The sequence below is a fragment of the Mastigoproctus giganteus genome, chromosome 12, assembly GCF_048544385.1.
Source record: "Mastigoproctus giganteus isolate SK-2022 chromosome 12, ASM4854438v1, whole genome shotgun sequence".
Taxonomy (NCBI): Eukaryota; Metazoa; Arthropoda; class Arachnida; order Uropygi; family Thelyphonidae; genus Mastigoproctus; species Mastigoproctus giganteus.
In genome coordinates, this window is record NC_143586.1 from 5,021,098 (window position 1) to 5,033,143 (window position 12,046).

Sequence of the window (12,046 nt, forward strand, 5' to 3'; positions counted from 1 at the left end):
AGTTGGACGTTAGAAGACTGGAAGAAAGTGTACTGGTCAGATGAGACATTATTTACTCCACACCGTGGATGGTCGTGTACAGATTTGGCATCAACAATATGAACCTCATGATCCATCATGCATGATATCAAAAGCGCAGGCCGATGGAGGTGGTTGTATGGTGTAGGGCATGTTTCACTGGCAGGAACTTGGACCCCTGGTGCATGTGGAACAATGTATCAGTGGTCTCCGCTATCGTCAACTGCTTGCTGACTATGTACACCCTGCTGTATTACACTTTTTCCCGAATGGCAATGGTGTCTTCCAAGGTGACAATGCACCGAGCCAGGCACTTGTGCAGGAATGGTTTGAGGAACACAGTTCTGACTTCCAGCATATTGATTGGCCTCCGAACTCCCGATATCATACCCATAGAGCACTTGTGGGACACTATGGAAAGGCATATCAGGCATCTTTATACATCGATCACGTCCCCATACCTGCATTGCTGACCGCATTACACACGGCTTGGTTGGCCATACCTCCCGAACACTTCCGACATCTTGTTGAATCAATGCCATGTCCGATAGCTGCTGTACTGAGGGCAAAAGGAGGACCTGTGAAGTATTAGGTAGGTGGTCATAATTCAGTGATCAGTGTATGTTCTTCCATATCTGATGACAAATCTGATAAAAAATTGTTCCTCCATATCTGATAAAAATAAAAATACTACTTTCTATTTTTATATTGGTATTTTGCCGTACTAATTTTTCTTTACAGTTCTCCAACCTTCTATTGGCTTAGTAATTTAGCCCATAATTTTCTTAATTCATCATAACTTTTAGGATATTAACATTCTTTCACCTTTCACATATCTATTCAACTATCCTCACCCTTCTAGTTACTGGCACTTTGTATAACTTTCACACCAATTTATGCACACTTTATTCAATATATTAATACAAACTTGTATATACTCTTGCATCCTTTAATGCACCTTGCACTTTTAGTGCATCTGTCATACCTGATTCATTAATCTTTCATTTACTGAAACCATTTTATCAACTGAATACCTTTTTTATCCACACACACACACACACACCTTGCTTCTCACAGAACAGTAGATACCTTTAGTGAATATCGCATTTCATGTACTCATCATTATTTATGTGAAAATAACAAACCATTCAAAAAGGACATGTCAGACTACACATGCATATTTAACTAATTGGAGAGAAAAAGCAAATAATCTTGAACTATAAACAAATATAAAATTTCAAACATCAAATTTCAATATCAGTGCCTACTGTCCCATTCCACTCTTCATTCAATATAATTGTAAACATGGTGGTGATTGCAAAGGACAGGCGTACATGCAATTAACTATTCTGTTTAAACCATACAAATTGTTTTGGAAACCACAGTGGTAAAAGTTTATCTATATTTAGGAAGCTAGAAAAGTACTACAGATTTTTAATCATTGATTAGAGGGTAATGATCAATTGTTATTTAGAGCTACACGTGTCTGGTGAGCACTACTACCACCATGTTCTGAAGATAGTAGCTATAAAACAAGTGTTGAATAAGGTAGTGACACAATTAGTATTAATATTTAGTATTAGTAACGGCCGCATGGTGCAAGAAAGCCTATGGCTTATGCTACACCAGCCAAAAAAAAAAAAAAAAAAAAAATCCGAACAAAACAATGATAAAAACAAAAAAAAAAATAAAAAATAAAAAAAATAATAATAAATAAATAACTAAATAATAATAATTAATAAATAAAAAAATAAAATAAAAAATAAATAAAAAGGAAATTAAACCTATCATCCTATGCGCTTCCCTCACCCGAAAGTACTATCCAGATGACCTTTGGAATTTCCCCAAACTGTCGGCCTCTACCACCCATGAAGGAAACTTATTCCAGTAATTTATAACTCGCTGGCTGAAATAAAACTTCCTGCAGTCCAATCTAAACATTTCCCCCCGTAACTTGAATTTATGTCCCCTAGTTCTAGCATCATTTATAATCTTGAAAATTTTGTCCTCATTCATTTTACTGATGCCTCTCAGAGCCTTAAACACCTCAATCAAATCTCCTCTAAGGTGTCTAGTTTCCAAACTCTGCAACCCACATATTCGAAGTCTTTCTTCATAAGGATGCCCTTTTGCCGATCTCACCAGGCGAGTTACCCTTCTTTGCACCCTTTCAAGAAGCTCGATGTCTTTCTTTAGGTGCGGTCTCCATACTTGAACACAGTATTCCAAGTGTGGTCTAACATAAGCCTTATATAATGGGATTATCACGTCCCTATCTCTACTTGCAAAAGTTCGATAGATCATCGATAGGACACCATGGGCCTTCCTTGCAACCTGTTTACAATGCTCAGAGAATTTCATGTCTGACCGTATCGTAACACCCAAGTCCCTTTCCTCCAGTACTGGGTTTAGTTGAACTCCACCAAGTGAATAAGTTTTTTTGAGATTACTGTTTCCCAGGTGTAATACCTTACACTTTGTTGGATTAAAGCACAGCTGCCATTTTTCTGACCATTCTTGAAGTCTATCTAGGTCTCTCTGAAGAAGCTCAGCTTGACAGTGATCATTAACTACTCTACCAATTTTAACATCATCTGCAAATTTAGACATCCCACCCTCTATCCCTTCATTGATGTCGTTTATGAAAATTAAAAACAACAGTGGTCCTAATACTGATCCTTGGGGAACCCCACTTCTTACATCAACCCAATCTGAGGAATAGCCATTTATCACAACCCTCTGCCTCCTGCCCTCAAGCCATGCTTCTATCCATCTAAGGATTTTCCCAGTGATTCCATCCTGTTCCAGCTTATAAAGCAACCGCTCAAGTGGGACTGAGTCAAAAGCTTTGCTGAAATCTAAATAAACAATGTCGAAATTATTCCCTAAATCCAGCTCGTGAGTGACCCTTTCGAAATAGCGAATCAGATTTGTTAAACATGATTTTCCCTTTACAAAACCATGCTGAGTATCCTTGAGAATTTCAATTCGATCCAAATGATCCTGAATTCCACCCTTGATCATTGCCTCCATGATTTTCCCTACTACTGAAGTCAGACTGACAGGTTGATAATTTCCAACTTCACTTTTAGAGCCACCCTTATGTATGGGAGATACATTTGCACTTTTCCAATCCAAGGGAATCTCCCCAGAGTCTAGTGATGCTTGCATAATTAGCCTCAATGGTTCAATGCACTCGCTTGCCGCCTCTCTTAAGATTATAGGGTATATTCCATCAACTCCAGGAGCCTTACTGGTCTGTAGGCTCGAAAGTTTTTTCTTTAAATAATCTTGCGAAATTTCAATATCATTAATTACACATTTTTTAACTTCGCTCCCACAATTTTCCATTGCCACAAAACGTTTTTCATTTGTAAATATCGATGCAAAATAACTGTTGAGTTCACTGCAACGGCAGCTGGTGTATTTATTACTATCCCCTTTCCCTTACGTAAAGGTCCGATCTGGTTTGTCCTGCTCTTCTTGGCATTTATATATGTGAAGAATTCTTTATCCCCCCTCTTTGCTCTGTTTGCTAGTGATTTCTCATAAACTGCCTTTGCCTGTCGAACCTTTTCTGTGGCTCTATTACACATCACCTTGTAGCTGTTATAGGCTTCAGTACTTTCAGCTGTTATAGGCTTCAATTCACAGCAAATAAAAGATAATATAAAAAAAGATGTCTGGGGTTGATGGGATTTATCCAATTATATTAAGGGAGACAGCAAAGGAGATAGGCAAACCCTCTGCCACAATTATGAGAGCACCTTTGGATTCATAGGAGGTTCTTGTGGACTGGAGATGTGTGAATATATCCCCAATTCACAAAGAGAGATCAAAGGGTGATGTGTAATTAGCTTAATCAGTTAATTTAATTCTGTTCCAGGGAAAATAATGAAGTCACTGGTTAAAGAAGTAATGCAGGGCTATCTAGACAGAAGTGCAGTTATACTTCAGTCACAGCATGGGTTTGTTAAGGGGAGATTTCCCTGACCAATTTAAGTGGTTACTATAATGCAGTGACAAAGGAACTGGATGCAAAATATAATATTAATATTTTTACAAATTGGCATTAATGGAAATTACTGCTATGAACAAAGGGATGGTTGAGTGAGAGAAGACTGAGTGGTTATCAATGAACCCTGCTCTTCGTGGACTAATGTTATTAGTGGAGTCCCAAAGGGTTCAGTACTGGGCCCATTGTTTTCTTATGGCCCTAGCAGCCTATGTGTCGTTAAACTCAACAACAACAACAGCTCCAATACATGCAGCCAATACAAGATGCATGCAATCTTAGTTCGAGGAGCATGAAAATGAGGCTAAGTATCTCCCACGGCCTGCACAATCACTAGACATAGGGTTCAGTACTGGGTCCCATTGTTGTTTTCTGTATTTATTAATGATACTGATGAGGGTATATCAGGCTTAATATCTAAGTCTGGATTTTATACAAAGGTTGGCAGGATGATTAATGACAGTAAGCTACTGCAACAAGATATAGAAAAATTAGGCAATGAGCTGATAAATGGCAAACGAATTTTAACATTGACAAATACAAGGTGCTGCATATGGGTAGCAGTAATCCCAGAATAATGTATCAACTCCGTAGTATTACAACTCAGAGTAGCGGAAAATGAAAAGGACCTGGGGTAATTGTATTGTGCAGTATGATATGAAGCTTTCTGAGCAGTGCTGACAGGCTTCCAGGAGAACTCATGAAGAAAGGAGGAATTGTGACAAATGGGCCTGGAGTACTGGGGTCCATAGTTTAACAGATATTTATTTAAAGTATACCCAGTAAAATAAAATAAAATAAAATATTTCCAGAAGCTTTCGGAACTCGTGTCCCTTTCTCAACTGACAGAATTTTTAAATACATTACAAGCAAACTGTGGCACGTTACTCATTCGTCATTGTTGTAGCACGGACGTGTGCTGCCTTGCGCCAGTGATCATCCATCAATAAAACGGTTGTCTCCAGGATTGGATGTATACGCATGCCTTTCTGGCGATTTAATGCCTTAGGGTTAAGGTTCAACCCTAAGGCATTTAATGCCTTAGGGTTGAACAACCCTAAGGCATTAAATCGCCAGAAAGGCATGCGTATACATCCAATCCTGGAGACAACCGTTTTATTGATGGATGATCACTGGCGCAAGGCAGCACACGTCCGTGCTACAACAATGACGAATGAGTAACGTGCCACAGTTTGCTTGTAATGTATTTAAAAATTCTGTCAGTTGAGAAAGGGACACGAGTTCCGAAAGCTTCTGGAAATATTTTATTTTATTTTATTTTACTGGGTATACTTTAAATAAATATCTGTTAAAGGAGGAATTATCCCATTGTATACTGCAATGATCAGCCCAAGTCTTGAGTACTACGTAAAGGTCTGGAAGCCTCCTTTTAAAGAGGATATAGAGCTCCTGGAATGGTACAGAGAAGGGCAATGAAACTGGTGAGGGGAATCTTATCAAGGGGTAAGATTCCCCTCACCAATCTTACTAAAATGGTGCTCTTATCAAGAAAGGCTTCATAGGTTGTGCAATTGCAACATCTAGAGACCAGGCCTTTGAAGAGATCTAACTGATGACAGTAATGAAAGTATGCTTTGAATGGATTGAGCAAACTAAATGCTGATGGCATTCTTCCTCCTGCTCAGACTACACACATGAAGGGAAAAAAATTCAAATTAAGGGAGGGGATGGTTGCAATGTAGAGATGTGTAGAAGTTTGCTTTCAACCATTGAGTTGTTGATTGTTAGAAAAACTTCCATTTGCTGTTTTTCATAAGTGGATATCCTGAATAAATTCATGGAAGAACTAGATAAACTGTTAGGAACACAAAATCTAAGGAAGTGCATCCAGTTATTTGGGTGGACAGTGCAATGTTGAGTCAGTTTGGTGTGACACAAACACTGGGAAGGAGAAAATGAGAGTAGGAGTGTGTTATAGGCCTAATAACTCTGATGAGTACAACGAACAATTGTGCAGAGAAATAGAGTGGGCCGGTAAATCAGAATTTCTTCTAATGGGGGGATTTTAACTTTCCAGATCCTATCTGGAACTTGTGGATTGGTCACTTGCACGCTAGTAAGACTTTTGTGGATTTAATGGAAGACTATCTTCTACAGCAACTTGTTCGAGGGGAAACCAGAGGGAATAATACTCTTGATCTGATTATCAGCAGTGATTATTCATGCATTAAGAATTTGCAGATAAAGGAACCACTAGGTGACAGTGATCACAATGTACTGATGTGGGATTTACTTAAATATATAACTACCATCACGGGTAAAGGGAAGGGTTTTTGTTTTCGTAAAGGTGACTACAGTGGTCTCAGACAGTTTTTAAATTCTATACAGTGGGATCAACTAATGATGTTAAAAACAGCGAATTCTAAATGGGAAGCCTTCAAGGAATTAATCTTGGAAGCTACTAGCTTTTCATACCAACTAAGAAATACTGTTCAAGATTTAGACCAAAAAGGATGTCAGATGAACTAATGAGGATCATGGCAGAGAAGAAAACTGCATGGGATGGATATAAATTATCAGGTGACATAGAAGCCTATGGCAGATACAAACTAGTTTGTAATCAAGGCACAAAGGAGGTTAGACAAGCGAAGGCTGATTACAAGAAATCCTTGGCAAAGGGTGCAAAGAAAAACACAAAGACTTCTTTACTTATCTAAACTCTAGAAGGGGATGAATCAGATTGGTCCACTTGATTTCGATGGTTTGACTGTTAATGATACTGCTCAAATAGCTGACAAACTGAATGAGTATTTTGCATCTACATTCCCACAAACGGAGTTAAGGAAGGAAAATTTCAGAAGTTTATCAAATTGTAGCACAGTGCTTAATGATTTTGTAATAATTGAGAGCAAAGTGGAGGAGAAATCGTTGAAGTTAAACATAAGAAAAGCACCTGGGGTGGATGGGATCTATCCAGTTATATTGAAGGAGGAAGTGAGGGAAGTAAGCAAACCCTTAGCTGTAATTATAAGAGCATCTTTAGATTCAGGGGAGGTCTCCATGACTGGAGATGTGCAAATGTATCCCCAAATTCACAAAGGGTGACACAAATAATTATAGACCTGTTAGTTTAACTTCTGTTCAAGGGAAAATAATGGAGTCACTGTTTAAAGAAGTGATGCAGGGTCATCTAGACAAGACTGCAGTAATAGTTCAGACACAGTATGTGTTTGTTAAGGGAAGTCTTGACTAACAAATTTGATTGGATATTATGATGTGGTCACAAAGGAACTGAATGTAAAAAATAATTTTGATATCATATACTTTGATTTCAGGAAAGCTTTTGTTACTGTTGCACATGGAAGACTACTGTACAAATTGGAGTGGTATGGCATTAAGGGCAAGTTGCTACAATGAATAAAAGGATGGTTGAGTGGGAGACGGCAGAGAGTGGTAATAAATGAACACTGCTCTACGTGGACTAATGTTATTAGTGAAGTCCCCCAAGGTTTGGTGCTGGGCCCATTGTTGTTTTGTGTATTTATCAATGACAATGTGTATTCAAGATAAATACACAATGTTTTGTGTATTTATTCTGATCGGGTCCTTCCACTTGTTCAGATTACAAACCTAAGGGGGCATAAATTCAAATTAAGAAAAAACAGATGTAGAATTGATGTGCGGAAATTTGCCTTTAGCCAGCGGGTGGTTAATTGCTGGAACAAACTTTCATCTGTTGTAGTGGAAGTTGATAGGTTAAATAAATTTAAGGAGGAACTGGACAGGCATTTGGAGGGAATGGTGTGATTTTTTTTGTTTTTTGGCTGATGCTGCATACACTTGCTTTCTTGCATCACATGCCACTACTACTACTACATCAATGAAGGTATATCAAGCTTATTGTCCAAGTTTACAGAGGATACAAAGGTTGGCAGGGTTGTTAATGACAGTAAAGACAGTATGCTACTGCAACAGGATCTAGAAAAGATAGGCAGATGGGCTGAGAAGTGGCAACTGACATTTACCCTTGACAAATGCAAAGTACTGCATGTGGATAGCAGTAACCCAAGAGAAATGTACCAACTGTGTGGTACTACACTCAGGAAGGTGGAGAATGAAAAAGACCTGGGAGTAATTGTGTTATCAGATATGAAAGTTCTCTGAGCAGTGCAGACAGGCAGTCAGAACAGGTCATGGAGTTTTGTCAATGATATATAGGAATTTTGCTACCAGAGACAAGGTAGTGATTATCCCTTGATATAAGGCAATGGTCAGGCCACACATTGAATACTGTGTACAGGTCTGGAGGCATCATTTTAGGAAGGATGTAGAGTTGCTACAATGAGTACAGACAAGGGCAACAAAATTGGTGAGAGGAACAAAGGGATGCTCTTACCAAGAGAGAGACTTAAGTTCTGCAAGTTACAGAATCTGGAGACTAGGAAGCTGTGAGGTGATCTGATTGAGGTGTATAAGGCCTTGAATGGTTTGAGCAGGCTCACTGCTGATGGGATACTTCCGCTTGCTCAGATTAAGAACCTGAGGGGGCACAGATTCAAATTATGGAAAGACAGTTGTAGAATAGATGTGCAGAAGTTTACCTTTAGCCAGCAGGTAGTTGATTGCTAGAACACACTTCCATCTGTTGTTGTGGAAGTTGATAGCTTAAATAAATTTAAGGCTGAACTAGACAAACATTTGGAGTGACTGGATGGGTGAAATTGGGAATTTTTTTTTTTTTTTGGCTGATGCTATATAAGTTTGCTTTCTTGCATCATATGCCTCAACTAATGCTAATGTTAATAAATTAGATCCCAACCATTCCAGGTGCTTGATTTGGTTTTGTTTTAGTAGTAAAGCAGCATCAAGGCTATAATGTGTTATCCATCCCAGGTACCTTTTATGTTTAGCTTTAACAATTGCTCTTCCACTTTCCTCTCAGGTATCACAAAAATCACTCATCTCCCTATCAGAGTTTGATACACTTCTGGCATTTACATACCTGAAAAATTTTGCACACACATTCATTTGTGAATATATATGTAGCATACTTATTCAGTGTACCTATTAATTGAAATATTCAATGATATTTCAAAACTGATAAACCATCATCTACAATCAGGTCACACTTTTTGTCCTACCATGAAAGTACAAGTAGTTACAAAAAAAGAAAAAAAGCAATGCAATACATTACAAAAGCAACCCAGTGAAATTTTACCCACTCTAATCTAAATTATATTGCAATTTTAATGAAAGGCATAATGTTTAAAGTTTATTTCTTAAACAACTGATATACATTAACAATCTATCAGAAAAAAAATTCTGTAGAGTCATAGTCAATGGATAATGATGAAATGCAATTTTCATAAACTATTAAGAATTAATTTATAAATTACTAATTTTAAATCTGTTTGTAATATACATATAGCTGATGTTAAAAAAATAAAGGTTACTATCATGAGGTGCAGCTGAGGCATATTCTCTCTGGTGGACATAGAGTAAACCTAATGGGCCAATAACCTTTGGAGCTTGCGATATTAGAGCAGCAGCAACATCCTGGAAAAAGACAAAAAAAAAAAAAAAAAAAAGTGTCACATCACTCTCAATATCAATCCTGTAGAACAATGTTTGTCAACCTTGCTGAATAAGAGAACACTTTAGAATGAGTAAGAAATTGGCAAAACCAATCTATATAAACTCTTTTGTTCATTCACTTTCAATCACTTTCAATACAAAAACTTCAACTTTGTCTCCATGACTAGAAACAAAATAATTGAATTTTAATTACATGCTGGGAATTTGCTTTTAATATAGATGAAGCAAGTAAATTTTCTTTTATTCGTTAAACTGTATCAAAATAGAAAAATGTAGATAAGAGCTATTTCTGATGGAACATTTCATGGACCACTTCAGCAATACTCACAAAATAACAGTTGTAAACCTGCTGTAGAGTCAATACAAATACTGATTTACTTCTATGGTAACATATTATAAGAGTTCTCTCAAAAGTAATGCATAGTGTGCATCTGCTCCTCCCTGTATGCCTGTGTGGCTGACATTTATCAGGATAATTTTAAGTTTTAACCTCTAAAAAAGTGTGCTTGAAACAGAGTTCCTGCATTGAATGATTATGTAGAGGCTGTTAAAAATGGATGAAAAATTGCTTCAGTTCAGAAAACAGTTTCAAATCAAAGATCTCTTATCGGGATTGAAACTTCACATGTTTGAACACTAACACAAATTTATGACCTCTTGCATTAAATGTGTGGTGAGCCGACATCAGACTGTACCACAATTTCACACTTGTCTCAAAGGGTTTCTCAAGGTCAGACTAGTGTTGAAGAAAAGCAATGCTAAGACACAACATGACCAACCACACAAAACAAACTGACAGTCAGTATTGCTTTTTCAAATAGGCCTCTGGGGTTGGGAAAGTTATGATTCATACTAACTGCAATAGAATACACCAATCATATATGACCAAACTTTATTAAAATAAATTCAAAATAAAAATAAAACAGAACAAAATACACTGACAACTGTAGAGTTAAAAGCAATAAAAATATAAATACAATTAAAATACATAAAATTAAAATATACATGAAATATTACAAATTAAAAGCAATAAAACAAGACTAACTTTCAAAGGCAATTGCCTCCTTTATCAACAGTGGAGCTTTACTATAAGGTATGTTCGAGTCAGATGGCACTTGGGATTTCTCCCATCTCCGCTGTGAAGCTTTACTATAGGAGCATGAGAATTATACTCCACATGTCCATATATTAATATCCGGTTAAAGGAGGCAGCAAATGAAGTAAGCAAACTCTTAGCCACAATCATGAGCGCTTCCTTGGACTCAGGGGAGGTACCCATGGACTGGAGATGTGCAAATGTGATCCCAATTCACAAAGGAGGATCAAAGGGTGACAAGTAATTATAGACCTGTTAGTTTCACTTCTGTTCCGGGGAAATTAATGGAGGCACTGGTCAAAGAAGCACTGCAGGATCATCTAGACAAGATTCAGTTATAGTTCAGACACAGCATGGATTTGTTCATATACTTGGATTCTAGGAAGGCTTTTGATAATGTTGCACATGAAAGACTGCTGCACAAATTGGAGCAGTGTGGCATTGGTGACAAATTGCTGCTATGCATAAAGAGATGGTTGAGTGGGAGAAGGCAGAGAGTGGTAATCAACGGACACTGCTCTTCATGGACTAATGTTATTAATGGAGTCCTCCAGGGTTCAGTGTTGGGTCCATTGTTGTTTTCTGTATTTATTAATGATATTGATGAAAGTATAGCAGACTTAACGTCTGAGTTTGCAGATGATACAAAGGTTGGCAGTAGGGTAACCAACTCTTGATCGACCTTAAAAAAGCGGGACACAACCAAAAAACAATCTGGATTTTTTTCATTGGTACATAAGATTACAAAATACCCTGTAATATTAATGTATATACATGTCCCTTCTTGGTTATTATATATATATATATATATATATATATATTTGTAATTATATTAGTGATAAAAAAGGAAAGAAAGTTAAAACGACAGTAACTGTAACTAATATGTATGGGTCAATGCAGTTGCAAGCAATCATGCAATACACCCATAATGTCTATAGAATATTAAGGATAATAGAAAATTATTAGAAAAAGTAAATCAATCCAATAATAATACCATCAGGGACCTAAGAAAACGCAAAAAAAAAAAAAAAATTATTATCGCTTTTTACCGACAATTTAGATGACTTCAACTGGGGCCAACCACGCAGAATGAAGGCAAAAAACGACAAGAGGTTCTCTGTTTCTGTGATGATCAATATATGCTAAGTAATTTAAATCTAAACCAAATATAAACCAGTATAGGCCAAATATAAATCGAATGATGATAAAAGTTAAGAAGTTTAGAATTATTAGAATCAAAGGTAAGAAAGATAAGTAAAATATAAATGTAAGCATATATTAATCATCGTTGACCTGAAAGATTGCTGTTGATCATCACAGAAACAGAAAACCTCTTATCGTTTTTTGCCTTCATTCTGGGT

The 12,046-nt window shown here is 37.0% G+C and overlaps 1 protein-coding gene across 1 annotated transcript in view; it reads right to left on the reverse strand.

The window, feature by feature from the left end:
• The window catches only part of Ntan1 (N-terminal amidohydrolase 1), a 123,187-nt gene that overhangs the window by 95,010 nt on the left and 16,131 nt on the right, over positions 1-12,046 (reverse strand). The window contains exon 2 of the mRNA XM_090386164.1: positions 9,448-9,550. Coding sequence (XP_090242290.1) covers positions 9,448-9,550 — 103 coding nt within the window. The remainder of the gene's footprint in view (positions 1-9,447; positions 9,551-12,046) is intronic.